This window comes from Psammomys obesus, unplaced genomic scaffold, assembly GCF_907164565.1.
Source record: "Psammomys obesus unplaced genomic scaffold, mPsaObe1.curated_primary_1811, whole genome shotgun sequence".
Classification (NCBI taxonomy): domain Eukaryota; kingdom Metazoa; phylum Chordata; class Mammalia; order Rodentia; family Muridae; genus Psammomys; species Psammomys obesus.
Genome location: NW_026592510.1, coordinates 12,246,785 through 12,268,331, shown reverse-complemented (window position 1 = coordinate 12,268,331; position 21,547 = coordinate 12,246,785). Strand labels below are relative to the sequence as shown.

Genomic DNA, 21,547 nt, shown 5'->3' with positions numbered 1-21,547 from the left:
TTTTTTTTTTTTTTGTTGTTGTTGTTGTTTTTTGTCGTGGTTATCTGTTGTGGTTTGGATATGAAATGCTCTTCATAGGCTCTTTTATTTGAATACTTCATCTCCAGTTGATGGTGTTGTCTTCCTGTGAGAAAAGCACGAGTTGACTTGTTCTTCTCTGATGTCAGCTGTGAATAACAACAAAATTAATGCATTTTCAAACTAAATGGTCTAACCTTTGCCTTGCCACATCATCAAGACTAGAACAACTGCTTAAAGACCCTAAATATTGCTTAGCCTCCAGGGGCATGATCAGTTCAGGGGAATAAAACAGGAAGCTAGCATTTTTGAGAAGGAAGAGAAAATGTTTGGGATAGTTGGAAGTCCCATGCCTGCATTTCTGAGTAACAAATAGATCACCATTCACATCTGACCCTGCCTGATCAAGGGCACATTCCTGACCCTGAGGGCTGCTAACATTCTAACCCAGCCTGGAAACCCACTGAGCATGAGTTGCTGTTGTCTTTATCTGGGAAGACATGATGTGGTGAAAGACGAATCCTGGTTCTCAGACTTCAGTTCTGGTCTCTCTGTGCCACCAATTCGAGTTTCAGATGCAAAGAAGAAGGATCCTATCAGCGCCTTGACAGTTCATTATTTGCTGATTGACACATGCTGTTTCATGTCAGGAGTCCCTGGACGTTCTGAGGGTAGCATTTTTGTGTCAACCTCTGAGCTGTTTTTTCTTCATCCCCTGACTCCCATTCAGGGACTCCAGATGAGGAGTAGGATGTGTAGCAGTTGCACATCACATCACCTGATTCTAGATAGTGGATGTTTCTCACCTTGCCCCTTGGAAGACAGTTTTAATAAAAGAGACTTTTGACTTTCAACATCCTATTCTCTCTACAACTCCCATCCTCAGAGATAATCCGTTGGTACCTCCTACTCCAAACCTTAATTTGGTCTTTAATGGTAACTTTCAAAGGTAATGGAAGAAAATACATTTCATCCAATTCTCTCTCTCCTCTCTTTTCTCTTTCTCTCTTCCTTCAGTCCCTCCTTCCCCCCTCTTTCATGCAGATACACAGTTTGAAGAACAATATTTAACATATACTATATCAGGTGTACTTTGATCTAATATCAAATCTCATATTTCCCTTTTTTGCACATAGAACACTCTCTTCTTTACATTAGCACTTTTTTCAAGTTTTGACATGTGACTACTTATTAATGTCCCCCCACCTGGCCCTGGTGGACTGTAAATTTCAGTAGGGTAGAGTTTGTTCTCCTAGGACAGACCTCTAGAATACACAGGACATGTGGGTTCTCAGATCACTGGTCTCTTTGCTCACACCAGGCAAGTTTATTCTGCCTCGTTCTCCCCTCCTGAGGTTGCTTCGGTCAGGTCTGAGGACTGGGTGGCCTGTGAATCCTTGCTCTGGTTTATAGCCGTGTGAGCTGTCTTCAGTTACCACCTGTATTATGTAACCATCTAGGATATATTCCTTTTTAGCTTATGGCTCATGATGAATCCAGAATACAACTCTTGTAAATGAAGTCAGAGTCTTGAACACTGATGAAGTTGAAAGATTATTTTTCCAAGACCCAGGGAGGCTGACCCCTCTCCTACTGTAGGCTGCCTTCATTTGCTGTATTGCCCTGAATGGAGGAAGAAACTGATAGCCGGAAGCATGCACTCTATGCAAATTACTTTTTGCTGACAAAGATGCAGAAGTAGAAGGAACATTCGGATTTTTAGGGGATTACTTACATATGGTAGAAAGATACTTCTGCAGAATGATTCCAGTTTCCAAGTGCTCATTCTTTTGTATCCGGAGGTATGGACATGTTTAAACAGTTTCACCCTTTTCAAATGAGACCCTAAAGAAGCCCCAGAAAGTTAGATAAAAAGTACCATGGAGGAAAAATGAGTTTAACATTATTTCTTTTTCTTTAAGTCAAATATTGAAATTAAAAGTTGTTAATAATATTGAAAAATAACATGTAAATTGTAGATGTGTAAAGTTTGGTATTTAATGGGTTGGGTTTTTTGATGTGTTTTGTTTATGTGTGTAAGCACATATTTGTGTGTGTATATGAAAGAGAGAGAGATTAGGTGTCTTCCTCAGTCAGCTTCCCCAGGATTTTTTAATTTTTATTTATTTATTTTTAAAATTTTTTATTAATTATACTTTATTCACTTTGTATTCCCCCTGTAGCTCCCTGCCTCCTCCCCTTCCTGTCCCTTTCTTCCTCCCCCTTCTCCACGCATGCCCCTCCCCAAGTCCACTGATAGGGGAGGTCTTCTTTTCCTTCCTTCTGATCCTAGACTATTAGGTCTCATCAGGAGTGGCTGCATTGTCTTCCTCTGTGCTGCTCCCCCCTCAGGGGGAAGTGATCAAAGAGCAGGCCATTCAATTCAAGACAGAGACAGTCCCTGTTCCCATTACTATGGATCCCACTTGGACACTGAACTGCCATGGGCTACATCTGTGCAGGGGGTCTAGCTTATCTCCATGCATGGTACTTGGTTGGAGTATCAGTTTCAGGAAAGACCCCTATGCTCAGATTTTTTGGTTCTGTTGCTCTCCTTGTGGAGTTCCTGTCCTCTCCAGATCTTACTATTTCCCACTTCTTTCATAAGATTCCCTGCATTCTGCCCAAAGCGTGGCCATAAGTCTCAGCATGTGCTTTGATACCCTGCAGGGCAGACTCCTGACTTGTTCCCTGTTTTCTCCTTCTTCTGATGTCCATCCTCTTTGCCTTTCTGAATGGGGATTGAACATTTTAGCCAGAATCCTTCCTCTTGATTAGTTTCTTTAGGTGTACAGATTTTAGTAGGTTTATCCTACGTTATATGTCTGTATGAGTGAGTATATACTGTGTGTGTCTTTTTGCTTCTGGGATAGCTCACTCAGGATGATCTTTTCCAGTTCCCACCATTTATCTGAAAATTTCATGTTTTGTATTGATGAGTAATATTCCATCATGTAGATGTACCACAATTTCTGTATCCATTCTTCAGTTGAGGGGTATCTGAGTTGTTTCCAGCTTCTGGCTATTACAAATAAAGCTGCTACAAACATGGTTGAGCAGATGTCCTTATTGTGTACTTGAGCCTCTTTGGATATACGCCTAGGAGTGGTATAGCTGGATCTTGAGGAAGCACTATTCCTAATTGTCTGAGAAAGCACCAGATTGATTTCCAGAGTAGTTGTACAAGTTTGCATTCCCACCAGCATTGGAGTAGGGTTCCCCTTCCTCCACAACCTCTCCAGCATGTGTTGTCATTTGAGTTTTTGATCTTAGCCATTCTGATGGGTGTAAGGTGAAATCTCAGGGTCATTTTGATTTGTGTTTCCCTGATGACTAATGATGTTGAGCATTTCTTTCTTTTTTTTAATATTCACTTTCTTTTTTTCTTTTTTAATTTTTATTATTAGTTACATTTTATTAACTCTGTATCCCAGCTGTATCCTGCTCCCTCATTCCCTCCCAATCCCACCCTCCCTCAACTCCTCCCTGCCCCTTTCCAAGTCTACTGATAGGGGAGGATCTCTTCCCCTTTCATCTGACCCTGTTTTATCAGGTATCTTCAGGACTGGCTGCAAAGTCCTCCTCTGTGGCCTAGCAGGGCTGCTCCTCCCTTGGGGGGTGGGGAGGTCAAAGAGCCTGCCATTGAGTTCCTGTTAGAAATAGTCCCTGTTCCCCTTACTAGGGAAACCCACTTGGTTACTGAGCTACCATTTCTTTAAGTGTTTCTCTGCCATTCTATATTCCTCTATTGAGAATTCTCTGTTTAGCTCTGTACCCCATTTTTTAATTGGATTACTTGATTTGTTGCTTTTTAACTTCTTAAATTCTTTGTATATTCTGGATATTAGCTTTCTGTCAGATATAGGGTTGGTGAAGATCCTTTCCCAATCTCTAGACAGTCATTTTGTTCTGACGACAGTGTCCTTTGCTTTACAGAAGCTGTTCAGTTTCATGAGGTCCCATTTATTGATTGTTGCTCTTAGAGCCTGTGCTGTTGGTATTCTGTTCTGGAAGTTGTCTCCTGTGCCAATGAGTTCCAGGCTCTTCCCCACTTTTTCTTCTAACAGGTTTAGTGTGTCTGGTTTTATATTGAGGTCTTTGATCCACTTGGACTTTAATTTTGTGCAGGATGATAAGGATGGATCTATTTGCATTTTCCTACATGTAGCCATCCAGTTAGACCAGCACCATTTGTTGAAGATGCTATCTTTTTTCTATTGTATGGTTTTGGCATCTTTGTCAAACATCAGGTGTCTATAAGTGTGTGGGTTTATTTCAGGGTCTTCTATTTGATTCCATTGATCCACCAGTTGATTTCTATGCCAGTATCAAACAGTTTTTAGTATTGTTGCTCTATAGTACAGCTTGAGATCAGGGATGGAGATACCTTCAGAAGATCTTTTATTGTAGAGGATTGTTTTGGCAATTCTGGGTTTCTTGTTATTCCATATGAAGTTGAGAATTTTTCTTTCCAGGTCTGTAAAGAATTGTGTTGGTATTTTGATGGGAATTGCATTGAATCTGTCGATTGTTTTTGGTAAGATGGCCATTTTTACTATGTTAATCCTGCCATGAGCATGGGAGATCTTTCCATTTTCTGATATCTTCTAATTCTTTCTTCAGAGACTGGAAAGTTTTTTCATACAAGTCTTTGACTTCCTTGGTTAGGGTCATACCTTGGGTATTTTATGTCCTTTGTGGCTATTGTGAAGGGTGTTGTTTCCCTAATTTATTTCTCAGCCCTTTTGTCTTTTGTATACAGGAGGGCTACTGATTTTTTTGAGTTAATTTTGTATCCAGCCACTTTGCTGAAAGTGTTTATCAGCTGTAGGAGCTCTCTGGTAGAAATTTTGGGATCACTCAGGTATACTATCATATCATCTGCAAATAGTGATACTTTGACTTTTTCCTTTCCAATTTGTATCCCCTTGATCTCCTTTAACTGTCTTACTGCTCTAGCAAGGACTTCAGGAACTATGCTGAAGAGATATGGAGAGAGTGGGCAGCCTTGCCCTTTTTAGACAGCATCTTTCCCTGAAGCTGGAGCTTGCTGACTGGGCTAACCTGGCTGATTTGGCCGATAAGCCCAAGGATCCCCCTGTCTCTGCCTCCCCAGTGCTGGGATTAAGGGCTTACATCATGACACCCAGCTTTTCTTGTGGGTTCCAGGGAATAAACATAGGTACTTGTGTACGTGGCAAACATTTTACCAACTGTTATCTCGTCAGCTGCTGGTTGAAATTATTTTGAGAAGGTCTTGCTGTGTAGTGTAGCCCAGGGTGGATCAAACTTGCAATCCTGCCTCAGCCTTCTGAGTGCTGGCATGATAGACAGGCACCACCATGCATGGTCAAAAAGGTTTTAAATAATCGTTATATTTTTCAATCAGCAATTATTAAAATATTTTCACACTTAAGTGAAGTAGACTTTCATAAATTATTTAATATTCATGTCTGATAAATACAATGAAGTACTTTTTATTCACTAAACAATTAATTTGAATTTTCTATTTCATTTTAAATTATGTTTAAAGTCAAAAGAAATAGTAAATAAATTGTAATTTTATGTCTTTACTACTGCCACAATTCCAAAGTTTTAAATGAAAGAAAAAAATTTTCCTTAGCAAGTCTTTGGTAGTATTTGTTTTTCAACTAAAAATTTAAACTAGTGTTAAAAAGTATCTGTTTAAAAAGTATGACTGTCTCTGGGGAAATTATTTCCAGCCTGAGCTGAGCCAGCAGGCTCACAGACTATAAATATGGGATTTCTAATTGCGCCACACCCAGTGTACACTTCGCTAGGAGTTCGTGAAGTTAACTAAGGAGGGTTGCTTAAACAAGATGTAGAATCTGTGAAACTCCACTAGAGCTAAGAAAAGAAATTGCGGTAAGTTCAGTACTCAGGGGCTGATCATTTGGAGAAGAGAACTTCATTTGAGTTAATTGGCCTTTGAATATGGTGTCACTACTACCCAAGGTGTGTGTCCTTAGAGCACCAGAAGGGCTCCGTGCCCTCGCTTTGGCTTTTTCTTCCTGCTGTTCTCGGCCTGTGTCTTTCAAAACCCAGGTTGACATCACTCTTCAGTTTCCACCTTTGAACTTTCTGTCATTGTATGCCCTGACTCCTTACTGATTTTCTTTGTTGTTTCTTCTAACGTCCTTTAAAGCAGCTCCATCAATTCATCCTTCAGCATGGTTTGGTCTCTGGCTGGCTAATTTATTGAATTACTGGTCATAGATTTGATCACATTTTTACTGAGATCATTTTGTTACAATATCAGGTTGCTGCCGGAGGAAGCTAATTCTTCAAGGCAGAGGCCTGTGGGAATGTGGTCACCTTGTGGATGGTCATTTGGGTCTAATAGTAATGCTGAGTCCTGAGTGACTGAGCAGAGTGAGGGCAAAAGTGGGTGCATGCTGTGAAACAAGGATTGCGTCTACACGGAGGCCACTATCCCACATTGAAACAAAAACACGTTTCTCGATTGTGGCTTTGTACCTGTTATCGTTGTGCTGGTGTTGCTGCAGTAAACACTCCCACTGCCTGGGACGGTAGGATGCTGGGAAGTTTCCCAGAAACTTGAATCAGTGCTGAAGGTCTGGCCAACATCCAGGTTCAGAGATAGCCCATGGCATGAATTTGGGGGAGCGCTGCTGTAGCAGAGCATTCACCCCACCCTCAGTTTGATGCCTGACAGTAAAGCCTCCGAAGCAGTGAAGGCAAGTCACCATGCAAAGCTCAGCCCACCTCAGACTACAGATGATTACTCCACAGAGGTAAATGCAAAGAGAAAAGTCAACGTGTTTTATAGACTGCCAGCACCACTCTGGCGGCTTCAATAAATTTCCTTTCAAAGATTTAATATATGATATTAAGCCTTTCTTCTCTGTTAGACTTGGTTGGAGTGCGTGACATCTGCCAGTCTACATTTAGCCCTTCAAAGGATGTACTCTTGCTTTTAATTGTGGCATCTAGACAGTCAGTGTGAGAACTCCATGGAGTTGCAGCTGACCCGGGGGTTGTTCCTTCATTTTAGCTCGTGGGCAGTATAAGGAGAATCCGTGTCCTGAAACTGTATGAACTCCTGTCTGTCTTCCACAACTAAGTGCATTTTCCCTTGACATTCTGTCCTGGCACAACATTTACCACGCCTGCAGAAGCATGTGGGGCTTAAGATATGAGGTCACAGGAGGTCTATGTGGTTTAATATTAAACCAACAGGAAATGACCCAGGCTTTCACTAGGGCAAAAAAGGAGGAATTAATTACTTTATAGAAATTTCTTTCTGTGTTCTGTAGAGAAAATTTTTCCATTGGAACTAAATGACCAAAAGGAGTAGTTTGGGGGATAAATAGCTTTGACATTGTCCCCTGAAGGAATGAAACAATTAAGGAAACTGAATTCCCCTGAGGGGGAAAAAAACTATTTATAATAATTTATCTACATAACATGTTCCCAGACTCATTGGCCTAGGACTCCCTGGAATTGCCCGTGTGTGTGTGTGTGTGGGGGGGGGGCAAGGGTGTCTCATTGGCTGGAGCTTTCTGATTCTACTAGGCTGGCTGACCAGCAAGCCCCAAGGATCTTCTGTCACCGCGTCCCTAGCCCTGAGAATATGGGCACATGCTAGTCCAGCTGGCTTTTTATGTGGATGCTAAGGATCTGAACTGAGGTCCCCTTGCTTGCATGGCAAGCACGTTACACACTGCCATTGCCCCTGTCGTCTCCTTCTCGTCTACCACCCCTTCTTCTTCCTCTTCCTCCTTTTCTTCCTCCTCCTCCTTTCTAATGCTTTCCCATGCCTCAGGAACAAGAGTTACCTGGAACCCCATCCTCTCATGCCCGAATTTATACAAGTGCTGCTATTTGAAGGAATAAAACATTTCAGTGACTTAAAGGGGGAAGAAAGTCAATTTAAGAAACAGGCTCACTCAAGAGGCAGTTAATAGTTGGAGTATCCTCTCAAGGAAGTTATTTTCATGAGGGTTGGAGGTCAACAGCATCTGATGCAACAGGAAAGTAAAGTCAGAACAAAACCAGGGCTGTCCAGCAACGGGTCACCAGTAGTTTTATTTAGAACAGCCACCGCAGAACATTGAATGCTAGAAAGGCAGAGAGGCGGGGCCCCGGGAGAGAGAGGAGGTAGATCCTGCATGTCAGGGGAAATGTGTAATGCAGACTTTGAGGCAGGCTGCCTGAGAAGGAAAGGTCTTCTTTCTTATGGGAATGAGGGTAGCAGTCATGGGATGCAAAGAGGAGGCTGGGCGTAGAGAGTGTGTCAAGATAAGATGTGAAACATGGGGTGAGGAGCAATCGTGAGTAAGGCTTGCATGAAATGTTCGTCCTGGGTACCTCCTCTTCCTGCTTTTGCCCACATTCCAGGAAAAGTATTCGCTCCAATAACAGATTTTGAACCTCTGAGGGTTCACTGAGTATTTGGCATTTATCCTAGTTGCAACAAGGAGAGATAAAATTGTATCCACAGAGAACAAGAGAGCTGCTGAAAAATGAATCTTCTGTAATTTTTTGAAGTCTGTGCCCATTGCTGACATGGGTGTTTGCATTCCCATGGAGCATATTCCACAGTTACTTACCCATGAAGGATTAATGATATGGAAGCTGGGTTCAAAGTCTTAGCAGCAGGCCAAACCTGTTCTTTTCAAGGGTCAGGGTAAAGTTGAATCTCCTTCTTTGGGAAAACCTTTGCATGTCTACCTCTCTGCCACTAATCTTTTGGAGAAAGTATCAGAAGCCTAGCTCCTGGGATAGGCTTCTCTGAAATGTGGCTGTGATGAATTTTTCCAGTGGGGCTGTCTTTTACCACCTTTCTTTTCTTCACCTACCCAAAAGCCTTGTGCAGGTTTTGTAACCTCAGTTTCCCAACTTGCAGATACTAATTTCTGCCCTGTTTGGTGGGTACAAAGGTTAAATGTGCTCATTAGAACATTCCCATTTAGACAGTAAGTACTCTAAATTAGTACTGACATTCTTTTAAAAATATTCTCCAACCCCTCCTTGTACTCACCTTACTCTTTCTCAAATTCATGCCTTTTTCTTTAATTGTTGCTAAATATATTACGTGTAATTGTGTATTATTTATATATTTTTCTGTATTTCCTAAGTATAAGAATACAGTCTTCTCAATCTGTATATTAAACACATATACACACACACACACAATTCCTGGGCTGGCCACTTGGTACTGGATAATCAGTTGTGTTGGGGGTGGGGGTTGCTCTTCCATTGGGAAGACTGTCCCACTCCCAGCATTCCTTAGTTGTCTGTAGTTCCTCGTATGTGACTAGCATTCTTAATTATAATAATAGCGGGGATGGTGGCAGGCTCTTCCAATGTATAAAAGCGACAAATAATTTCAGATTATGAGATTTTTTTAAAGGTATACCTGAAAGTAAGGAGGGCATGTAGCCAGACCCTGGGGCCATTCTTACAACTTGACTGGCTGGGGACTTGTGACTGTCTCCCCTCCTTTGCTGGCCCTACTGTGGCCATTTGCCTGAGGACTGTTCTTAATGACAGCTCCTCCGGCCTTACAGCTTCTGCCTGCTGGGACTTCTCTGTGTCTCTAGGCCTCTTTTAGCTGTGCCAGCTCATTTGCCCTAAATGACATAGCTTGTAATTGACAAAGCAGGATTTGAGCAACTGGTGTTATTCCTTTCAAACATAAGTGTTTGTAAACTAGTGTGAGAAGGTCGACAGTTATTTCTTGCTGGATTTGCTTATTTTACAAAATGCCTGTGTAAACATCCTTACGTAAATTTATGCAAGCCTTGTGACTGACTAACTTGTGTTGGTAGCCAATGTGCCTATAAAGTGTTGCCACTTCCTAATCTAGAGGAAAGCAAAGATATGGGCAAAGTTGGTTCTAGGGTGTTCTACAGCACAAAGTTTTATTCTGCCCTTGAGGCAGAGACTTGATTAAGAATATCTTCTTTCCCCTTAGACTAGCTTTGGAACTTGATTTCACCTTTATTATTCTGGATTCCTTCTGGTAGAGAATGTACCCTAATCCCCACCGTTGCTTTTTGGGGCCTGTTGTCTTCCTCACGTCTTTCAGCCCCAGGGGATGGTCTGAGCTGGATTTGCTTGCTCAGTGTCCCATATGATGCTCATCAGATATAGTGACCTGCCAGTGTCACCGAGCTGAGCTTAGTGTCCATACTATCCTCCAGTGTAAACGGTCCCTGAATAGTGATAAATGCATCTTGGTGGCAGGAATTACAGTGTGACAAGTTATGGTTGGTCGGGGATTTTTTTCCCTTTTAAGTCATGGCACACAGGGCCTGCGTGTTAGATTTTTATTGTCTCATTATAGCAGCCTTCTTTAGGAAAGGACCATGGTCTCCGGGCACTAACAACTCAAGCTGCTCTCAGCTCTGAAGCAGGAAGGAGAACCTAATACTCTCAAAGTTATGTTAGTGAAAGAGACTGACAGAACTAGAAGCAGGACCAGCCTGACGCCTTCTTGAGGGAGAACGAATGCCTTGCTGTTGACTAAAAGGGGCATCGCAGGGAGTGTCGTGTGGCTATTGCCTTGGTCTTCCCTCTGGCCTCTCTACCACATGTCATGGTTTCATTGAAGAAATTTGTTTTAGATGTTCCTTTTCCAATATTTCATTTCCATTCATTCCCATGGGTTAACTTCACCTTAGCATGTTTAATACACAGCCATGCTGCACAAAAGCAACTGAACTGCCTCAGGGTTCACAGGCACATGCTTACTCGCTAGGAACAAGAATGTCACCAAGGTCTTGACATGTTTTCATATACAAAGTGTTCTAGAGGTGTAGAAAGTTAAGTATATATCCTTCACTAAGGGTTGAAAAACAACATCTTATGGAGTAAAATTTTCCATTTGTGTTTAATTATTTGAGAACTGTGTAGGGGTCATAAAATGGAGAATAATCGCTGTGGTATTAGTGAGAACCAGGTAAGTTGCAAGCTCTTGGTGGGTATAGTGTTGACTAACAAAGAATACGGATAGCAAGATCTCACGGAGATGCAATTCCATTTCATAGTTTGTTATGGGTTAAAGCCATCCTACAGCACTCCTGTGGATTCTACAGGGTGTTTGAGGACACAAAATGAAACAATTCTTCCTATACAGTTGCTGGTCAGTGTTCAGGCTTAGCTGAGCAATGCATTCAGAGAAGGAACCCTATGATTAGTCAACATGTACAGTCCAGTTCATTCACTGTGTGAACAATATTACCTTTCCTTGATTTTCCCTTTCCCTTTTCCTTTCCTTACTTTTTAAATGTCTCTATTTATTTTTAAGAATCTCATATTTGATTATATTCATCTCCTCCTTATTCCTCCCAAATTTTCCCCTACTCCCATGCCATCCACTTTATATTCTCCTTTATATCCTCTGTCTCTATCTCTACATCCCTGTTTATTTTCTCTCTCTCCCTCTCTTTTTCCTCCTCGCCCTTGCTGACCTAGCACAGTTCGTGTTGGGTGACTACTCCTAGGTGCGGAGTCTGCTGAAGTGTGGGCAGTATATCAGATGTTACTCAATGAAGAGAACTGACTTTCCTTCTCCCCGCAGTAATCAAATGTCAGGAGCTCCTCAGCTATTGGTGGACTTCATGTCCACGCCCACTCCTCCATGCTGGGATTTCATCTGGCTTCTGTAAGCTCGTTCGTGTATCTGCCCTGTTGTGTATGGAAAACTGTTTCCTTCACGTCGTCTACCACCTCTGATTCCCTCTTTCATATAGATCCTTGAGCCTTGAGGGGCGGGATCTAATACAGACATCCCATTTAAAGGTGAGCATTTAAAAAATATGCTCATATTACTTTATTCAAGAAAAGGTTATAAGTGCCACAAGAATGTCAGCAGTAAGCATGGTTAAGAAAGCAGAGAGTTGACTATATTGTGTAAGGAAATTAGGAGACCATGGAGGACAACACGTTAGATCATTGGCTTTAGTTCCATGGTATTTGTCATGTATTTTTATGGTGAAAATTGTTCCCTGTTTTAATTTATTTTATTTTGAGATTATAGTATAATTACATCATTTCCTCTTTGCCTTTCTCTCTCCAAATCCTCCCATATGTTCATCTGTGTTTTTCTTGTAGATCTATGGCCTGTGTTTTTCACTAACTGTTGTTTCATACATATATGTATATGCATATACATACTTATTCATAAATATGCAAGTACAACTTGCTAGGGATGAGAATTTTGAAGTCTCTTATTTTCAGTACATTGACCAGTTGCAGTTTTCTGTTGCTATCAATTCAAAGCAGCTTCTCTGATGAGGTTGAATCATGCACTAGTCAATGAATTATAAGGTATCAGGAGTCATCGGTTTAACAGAATAATAGTAGCAGGTTTTACCCTAGGGCCCATGCCCTATCTAGCCACAGATTCTTACCCTCATTGACTGTGTCAGGAATGGGTTCCATCTTGTAGTGCAGGCCTTAAGTCCATGAAATCTAATTTTTAAGTGATTTGCTACTTCCATAATATTCATGCCGCTATTGTACTAGTAAATGTATTTTGCTGGGTAGGTCGTTATTGTAGTTCTCAGGGTTCATAGCTGAGTGAGACTGACGATTCCTTTTCTCCAGTGGTATGCATAGCATCTTCCAGCACCAGGAATGAATAATAGTAAGCCAGTAAGGATGAAGCTTCCAGTTGAGAGCCGGGTAGATTTCTGTGTGCTCTATGACTTAAGTATGTAGTGTCTTCAGCAACAGAGTCTTACTGTCAAGTTCTGGATGGGCAATCAAGAACACAGGAAATAACTAATAATGTTTGGGGGAGATCAATGAGACACCATTGACCAACAGCTCAAAAAGATGTCACCCATTCCTGGGGTTTTTATTTGGTAGCATATGATGTCTAGTTGGACTGTTTGTTCTGCCATTATAGGGTATCTCCATTTAAACTACTGTGTAGATTTTCATATGGCTTTTTCAAAAGGCCTTAGTGTTTGTTGTCCCTCCCACATTTCCTCCTCTACCCTGCCCTCCCATCTCCTGCCCCATTAAAATCCTTCCTGTTCTAAAGTGCCTTGAAAAACTTGTTTACATAGTATAAGGAGCAAAACATTTACTTTTAAGGGCATCTCAGGAATTTGACCTTGCTTAATTATGGATCTAACATTTCCCTGATTGGGGGTGGTCAGGAGTTACACACAAACCAAAGGGGGTTGAGTTTTGCTCTCGTCTGAGTGAAAACCAAGTATGCCTTATTCCTTGAGATTTGAGGTTGGCTTAATGGTAAGGTATGCCTGTTGAGAGCCTTTCTGCTGGCACTGAATCCACAGGGCAGTCTTTATCTCTTCTCTCTTAGTGCACTTAGCTGTAGGGCACCTGAACTCCTGCAGTCGTTAAAATGCATGTTCTAGCCATGCTTAGACTGATGAATCACAATCCCCAGAGAGGAGCCTTGCTGAACAGTTCCCTAGCTGACTCTCATGCCGAAATTTCAGGATCACTCCCTGGAAGAGGATCCCAGGGCAGACTGCATAGTGGATGTCTAAAGTTTGCCAAAGTTAGCCTGTTGATACAGTCTTTCTTTGAATTCTGGGTAGTTTTGTGTCTAAGGTCTGTTTCTCTATATAAAAGGAAAGTGTAAGTGTCCTGTATGTTCCCAACTAAAGCTTCTTGCATAATTGTCTAGCAGTCTCACAGAACACCTTCAGGTCATCCTTCCGACTATGACTGCATTGGATATTTTAAATTTAGGATGGACAATACGTGGAGAACTAATCAATATAGAAGAAAAATAATTTCTTTATGTATAATCTTCACACCTGTCAATGTCTTCTAAAAATGTCCCTATAATTTTACTACGTTGGTTCTTTAAGCACGTACTGTTTCTAAGTACTAAGAGCAATTTATGCATAGTAGTATAATTTTGCTGTTTTTTTTAAATTAAGTATTGTATTACTCAAATATTACACATGGTGAAAATACTGCATGAAATACCACTTTCCAGAAGCTTTTGGAAAATTGGGTTGTTGGTTTTTTTTTTTTTTAAGGATTCTGGACTTAAAATAACTCCTTGGTTCATAACTCAGACCTTACGACTTTACCAAAACAAATATAACTGGCATCTTGAATAGCTATTTTGTGCACAGACTGTATTTCCATTTATTAAGCTATTGAAGGGGTTAGTGTATGATACTAACATGGCCAACATTTTAGTAGTGGTGAGTAAAAAGCCTGTTCTATTAAGGGCAGAGTTAGAGCTTTTGCAAGATGTAGGGAAACGAAATAAAAAGAATCTTTGCCCAGGACCATAGCATGTTTGCACCAATGGTAATGATGTCATTGCTCTTGGAGGCTGTTGATAGAAACTGAGTCTTGCTTTTGGAAAAGGATATATGTAAAGCTAAGTTAGTGTAACTATGTCCCAAAAGAGGAAGACTCAGATTCTTAGGTCAGTTGCTCGATAATCTAGGAAGAGTGTAGTATCTTTTGTTCCCATCATTTCAGCTAAAATAAGTTTTGAGAAAAGATGGAGTTGTTTTGGGACTAGGTCAGACAAGGATGGGGAAAGTGGTTCTTTTTTTTGACATTTCCCCTAAGCCTCTTAAAGTACTTATGGTCAAGGCTGTTCCTTGGTTTAAAAATCTTTCCAGCCACTTTGGCTGCTGGGCATACCAGTTTTTAGTGAAACAAGTTTGTTTAGACAGGAGAGTCAGAAAGAAGCCTCTGGGCCGTGGAGTGCAGCTGCTGGTGTAGGCTGTGGTCCTGAACGTTCCACTTGGAAATCCTCACCATGTATATCACTTAGCTCTGGAAAGGAGCCCAGAGATCAGATAGTCCAGCCCCTCCTGTTTACATGTAATAAACTAAGGCCCAGGCTCACCAGCCCATGTGCTTAAACTTAGATGGCAGACAGCAGACCTCAGGCCTGTGTCATTGGGTTCCTACTTGACTTCATTCTTCTAGACACACACTGCATCAAGAAGGCACGGCAGGGGAGTTAAAATGCTCGAAGCAGGAAACCTGACGTCGAGTGGTCTGACTGCACTGTTTTCCTCTCTACCTGGGTTCCTCCTACTAATGGTTTTAGTCCAAAAACTGGTCAAAAGCTTCAGACGTGTCCTTGGCACTCCTGGGATGAATTATGACCCCCTATTGTCTGTTCATAAGGAAATGTGCACATTCCCCATTAGATTTATAATGTTATAATTAACCCATTGCCCAACTCCTACTAACCATTAGATTAGGCTTTCTAGGAGCATGAACACATCTTCAACTTCAAGTCTCCATTGCTTAGCAGAGGGTGCTTTGTAATTGCCTCATTGGTTGATGAACCAATGCTGAGCCAGTCATTTTCTTATGCAGTTTCAGGAAATATTTGGCCTTTTTTTGGTTGTAAAAACCATTCACGATTTCTGGCATAAACTGCCATTTTTAAGGCTGTACCGTAAGAGGTGATTCAGAATGGGTATGTCAAGGTAGCTACACATTTATTAAGTAGCTGGTGGGTTGGTACAAATAAATGGTCTAGCAACTGCTTTGGGCAAGGTCCGTTCTGTAATTGGTTCATGGAGTCTTGGTCCCAAACATCTGTCATAGTCATCACTGATCTGAATGAAAACATAGTGCTTCTCTTCCTACCCACTGCCACCAGTCCCTCGCCGTCATACTGACTGCTCATGAGGAAGACGTGTTAAACAAATCCCAAGGCTCACACCAGTTACCTCTGGGAACACGAAGAAGGTTCTACTACTAAGCCACTTAAGTTCCTTAGGAGAAGGTTGACCCCTCTCACTGGGATTACCACCATGGTACAGGTCTATCTTGGACAGGTCAAAATTGGTCTGAGAATCAAGGCAGGGGCAAAAGCCCTTATATACACAGTCCTGTGACTACAGAGCTGACCTCTCACCCTAGCTTACCTGTGGGCAGAGTGCTTTAAGCTAGGCCCAAGCAGGTGCGAGGGCCAATTTGGACAGCCAGACACTGAATTGTTGCTTGGGATTGAAGTTTCAAATGAGTAAATATATTTGCTGATGTTTTCATAGTTCTGAAAATCCAGTGGAACATACCTTGCCCGTGTGAGAATTTTTTAGACATTAACTTAAAAGAAAATACCCAAGTGAGGTAGTAACTATACTCTCTTGCTATGATGACTGAGAGAATTGCTGGCCCTTCTGTATATTTCCATATTGTGCTGGTGGTCGTTTATCAACTTGACAGAAACTAGAGTCACCTGGGAAGAGGGAACCTCAAATGATGATTTCCTCCATATGATTGGCCTGTGGGCATGTGGGGGTGCATTTTCTTGACTAATGATTGATGAGAGAGGACCCACTATGGGCAGTGCCATGCCCAGGCAGGTGGTCTCTGATTATATATGAAAGTAAAGCGAGCAAGCCATGGAGAGCAAGCCAGTATGCAGAGTTCTTCCAAGAGTTCTACTTCAAGCTCCTGTCCTGAGTTCCTGCCCTGCCTTCCGTCAGGGATGGACTGTGACATGGAAGTGTAAGCCAAATGGACCCTTTCTTTTTCCGGGTTCATTTCAGCCCATGTTTTATCACAGCATCAGAAAGTAATTAATACACACATACAGAGAGCTTACAAATTTTTGACTTTACAGTGCTGCAGAAATTATAACGTGCTCGTTAAAAACAATACTTCAAGGTTTGAATTTTGATTCCCCTTCCCCCCATCCCCGTTTAGCAGTAGCCATGAGGCTGTTCTCAGTGCCACAGAGCAGCAGCAGGCTATAGCGTACACTTGGCCACATGATTACCAAAAGTAGATGCTGAGCTCTACTGTATGCTATACTGTTATTAAACATGATAACTTGGGAAGATATTGGCTCTAGTGTCTTGAGCGTGCTAGGTAAGCACTCTGACATCAAAATACTTCCCTAGCCCCTCTTGTTTTTTAACTTTAGACAGGACTGGTCTTGAATTTAAAATTCAGCTGCCATGGCTTCATGAGGAGCTGGGGTTATAGGCATGTGCCACTGTGCCAGCCTGAGTGAATTTTTAATTTATAGTGTTTTCAAACTAAGATGGGCTTTTCAGGATGTAACTACATGGAAAACCCAGGAGTATCAATATACTACAGTGTGCTTGGATTTAGTTCCTCATGCTGGTTTTTTATTATTATTATTCTATAGCTTAATTCATAGTTTATCTGTACTTAAATTCATGTTTCTATAATTTTAAATGTCAAAATAGCATGCCTTGTATTTTCTGCTGTTATTTGCTTAATGGTCAACCTGATGTTGAGTGCTTTGTTTATTTTTGATGGTTCGCTATGATACTATCACATAGAGTTCATATATTCACTTAAGCATGTGAATTCCACAGGGGGTGTTCTCATGAGAGCGTTAGATGTAAAATTAAAGGCAGTTGTCTTGCTTATTACAGTATTGATTTCCAGAGACAATATCCCAGAATGCAAGCCCCCAACCATCTGGGGCCTGCTGGGGAAATGTTATCTTTGTGGCCTGTTTTATGAGTTTGTTTCCAAGTTTTTTAAGTGTCGGGACGTATCTAATTTCCTTATAAGATGACTTATTTTCATATCAATGACAAACATGTCTCCTCCATATTTGAGAGTCATGAAGGTAAGATCCAACTGCCTTTTGTGTGATTGACCCTGGAGGGACAGGATATAGCATCGTGATGAATGTTAGGAATGAGAATTCTTGATGTTGCATAAAGAAACACACAACCCAAGAGAAAGTTATCTGGCAAGGCAATCTCTTTTTATAAAAAGAATGTGCCAGATTCTATACCAGGCTGCCTGAGTGGCCCAAGAGGTCTCTGTCTTTTATTCCTGATGTAGGTACATGAATCTCATTCCAGCTTCACAATTTTCAGTGTGATGCAATTGGCTAGTCAGGGGAAAGGAGGGGAGAACTCATGTCCAGTTAATTGTCTTTGATAGAAACAACAACATATTTCTCACAAGTGGTGGGAGGGCCTACAGTACCAGGGAAGATCAGTTGTGTGGTCCTGAACTAGGACATTTGGATTTGTTGTAGAACTGAGGAAGCTGAGTGGGGTGGGGAACAGCTGTTCCCTAAGCTCACGGAAGGCTGAGACAGGAGGATCACCTAAATCAGCCAGTGGGGCTACAAAGCAAGACTCTGTATCAAGAAACAAAACAAAACAAAGCCAATCAATAGAACTAGAAGAGTAGGGTGTTCTGATTTTGAGATGGAAGACATGCTGAGGCTCCACTGTGAAGAATGGATTTTGCTTTAAAATGGAACAAGAGTTTGTCATGGTGGCACTTCCTGCCAGAGTGTTTTCTAGTATTCCCACTTCAGAAAGACCACCATGTTTGATGGAAAGGGTTCTGGGTCAGCTATAAAACAGTAGCATGTTATTTCAGAAGTCTTGGGGGAGGAACTGAAGGCAGAAGTTTCTGAAAATGTTTGTATGTCTGTAAAAGGTTAGCTGGAAGGTCAGAAAAGGTCAGCTGAGGCCATTGCCTGTTTGTCTGGGCTCTCCTGTGAGGCCTAGAGCCGGCAGCTAAGTGAGTAAAGCGAAGGCCACTGTGTCGATGTACCTTCCTGCAATGCTGAGCACGTGCTGCATTATTATTTATGCAAGGTGACTTTGGTTTGGGACAGTCTAATCTGATCTTTTGAATTGATGATATGCCAGTTTCTGATTCAAATCAGTTTTACTAAACACCTGGAGACAAAGCCTGAACGTCCCCCATTTTTACTCTAAACTAGGTAATTTCTAGCTATTCCAAACTAGGGAATTTTTGCATCCACCTTATTACTGACACTTGTAACTCTTACTGAGATCTCCCACAGTTTAGATATAGCACCTACACCTCACATGCATTTAATGTGCACAGCCCAGTGACCTTTAATATAGTCAGAACTACTGATCTATCAACGGAATGTCAGAACATTTTCATCAGTTCAGTAAGAAACTGCTCACAGGCACTTTCCATTACTCTGTGATCCCATTCGCCCTTTGCAACTGCTAATCTGCTTTCTGGTGTGTAGATTTTACTATTCTGGGAAATTCACATGAGGAATATTAAATATGTGGCCTTTTGATTTAGTTTGTTCCCCTTAGGATGATGCTATTGGGATTCCCCTCTATAGTACCATATAGCAGTACTTGGTTCCTGTCTTTACTGATATGGCAGATCACTTTTTGTGCATCCATCAACTGATGGACATTTGTGCTGTTGCCACCTCTCAACTCTTAAGAATAATCTTTGTTCCTGTATTTTTTCTTTTTGTGGGTTTTATGGAGATTGTTTGTTTGTTTGTTTGTTTGTTTGTTTTTGAGACAGGGTTTCTCTGTGTAGCCCTGGCGTAGCCTTGGCTGCCCTGGGGCTTGCCCTATAGACCATTTGGCCTCAAATTCAGAGATCCACCTGCCTCTGCCTCCTGAGTGCTGGGATTAAAGGTGTGTGTCACCACTTGCATTAGCTGTTTTGCTTCTTGTGTACCGTGCTGTTCTGAATGTCGGTATTTAAGTTTTATTGTGCACATGTTTTCATTTTCCATGGAGGTGTAGCTACTGGTGGGATTTCGGCATATCTAGAAATTACATGCTAAGCTTCCCGAGGAGCTGCCAGGTTGTTTTTGGAGAGGACTGTGCCATTTAGATCCCTACCAACAATGCATGTGTGTGTGATTCTGTATTACCTGGCAACACTTGTGACTGACAGTGCAGTGGTCTGTTTTGGCCATCCTGACGGTTGTGAAGGGGCATATCATTATGGTCTTTACATTTCTTTGATGACTCATAGAATAGAATAGATGGCTCACTCCTGACACTGTTCAAGCATTGAATAAACACAGTGCTCTAGGGAATTAAGGACATAGTTCAAACTGGCTGCTGCTCCTTTCTGTAGAGTCCCATGCTTCCCCAGGCCCAGTACAACGGCCAGCAGGAACATGGATGCGTGCCAGGCACTGTCTTCTTCCTCATGGTAAATGCTAAGAGGGTGATCCAATAGGCCTGTCTTCTTGGTCCATATTTCTGCCTAAGCAGTGCACAGGTGAGTAGGGGTATTTTGAAAAAAAATGGTACTTTTGTGGAGGGAGAAGTGATGGCCACAATTACCAAACTCCTGCCCATCTCTGTGCGTCACACAGAAGGCTGGGAGCCAAATAATCATGCCTTATATGTTGTCATGATTAAATTTAAGTCTTATTTATTTTATTTGTAACTCCATAGTACACTGAGGTATTTCAGTCGGTTCTTCTCACTCCTCAGCCAAGGACTGCACTGTAATTGCAGCGTGTTTTTTTTTTTTTTTAATAATAACTTCATTTGTAGTTTTTTCTATTTTAATTCAAGGTATTCATCATCAGAAATAAGGAAGCAGTTTACGCTCCCCCCCAACCTTGGACAGTTCCATCGGCACAGCATCAGCACGTCTGGTTTCCCCTCCCTTCAACTAGTAAGTATGTGTTACAGGTTTGTTTGGCCTGTGGTCAGGGGCAGAAGTGTGCAACATCTAAACTAACTCCCCTCCCCCGCCCCGCTAGCCTTAGCTCATTTAGCACCAAGCATTCTCCTCCTACTGCGTTATAACTTCTGCTTTCCTTTAGGCACCAAGCATCTCCTTCTGTCAGCCAGGACATGTATAGAAGGAGAGAACACAGAACTGTGGGTTCTGATGTTCTCTAGTCAGGGGGCTTTCAGGCTACTCAAACCCATCCCCCCATAGGTCATATGTGGGGTGAGGGGTAGCCTAGAAACTGACCACGAGCTCTAGCATATTTTGCTTGGAAATTTTTAGGTGACAAATCTCAAAAGCTGAAGTTACAAATCTTTCTTTTGACATAATTTTCTTGGCAGTTAAATCTACATACTATGAAATTTATCAGTGTTAGGATCACCGTTTGGTGAATCTGGGCAGTTTATTAGTCATTTAACTTCTACCCAGTCAAAGTCTAGAGCACTTTCCCTCACACCTTTTTGCATCCCCTAAATCCCACCTCAGGTGATCACTGAACCTTGTTGTGGTTGTAGGTGGGCCTGCCTGGAACTTTACACTGGTGGAATCTGTCACATGGGGGGACAAATCTTTAGTTTTAAAACATAACATTCACCATTTCAAGGTGCCTACCATTTGACATAACTAATCAACTGGTGATTATATATGTGTATCCTATTATTTAAGGGCTGAAGGCCAGATGAGTGCCAGGTGAGGCAAAACCATCTTGAACAAGACCGTTTATAACCCAGAAGTGGGTGTCGCTTCCTTTGAGCAAGCTGAGCCTGCCCTGCCTTCACTTCCTCACACAGCACAGCCCACAGCCACACTCTCTGGCTCATCTAGCGGTTATCTTGAGAAGGTTAGGTTATTTTTTGTTTCTAGTTATTACTTCAAAACCACTTCTGCTCTAAGAAATTTTGTAACCTTCGCCTGTTTCCTGTATGCGCCATCTTGTCGCCTCTGACAGTTTCCCTGCTGCATTAACTGTGTTTCTTCAGGTATGTTTCACTGGAGCGATTTCTGGTTATTTCAGAAGGATAGCTAGCTTATGTGTTGTGTCATTAATGAAACAGTACTAACAAATGTATGGCATCTT

The 21,547-nt window shown here is 41.7% G+C and overlaps 2 protein-coding genes across 3 annotated transcripts in view; one reads left to right on the top strand and one right to left on the bottom strand.

Annotated features, from left to right (window-relative positions):
* Positions 1–19,693, bottom strand: part of LOC129681949 (zinc-regulated GTPase metalloprotein activator 1-like) — a 53,468-nt gene extending 33,775 nt beyond the window's left edge. Inside the window, exons 1-2 of the mRNA XM_055614173.1 lie at positions 19,649–19,693; positions 15,708–15,827 (exon numbers count right to left, since the gene is read on the bottom strand). Of these exons, the coding sequence (XP_055470148.1) occupies positions 15,708–15,827; positions 19,649–19,693 (165 nt within the window). The remainder of the gene's footprint in view (positions 1–15,707; positions 15,828–19,648) is intronic.
* A 614-nt stretch (positions 19,694–20,307) lies between these two features.
* Dock8 (dedicator of cytokinesis 8) overlaps positions 20,308–21,547 on the top strand; it is a 160,335-nt gene continuing 159,095 nt past the window's right edge. Inside the window, exon 1 of one of the 2 annotated variants that reach the window (XM_055613824.1) lies at positions 20,308–20,409. The gene's annotated coding sequence lies outside the window, so the exon portion shown is untranslated. Of the gene's footprint in view, positions 20,410–21,435; positions 21,450–21,547 lie in introns of those variants that run through there. The other variant, XM_055613823.1, reaches the window with a different exon arrangement.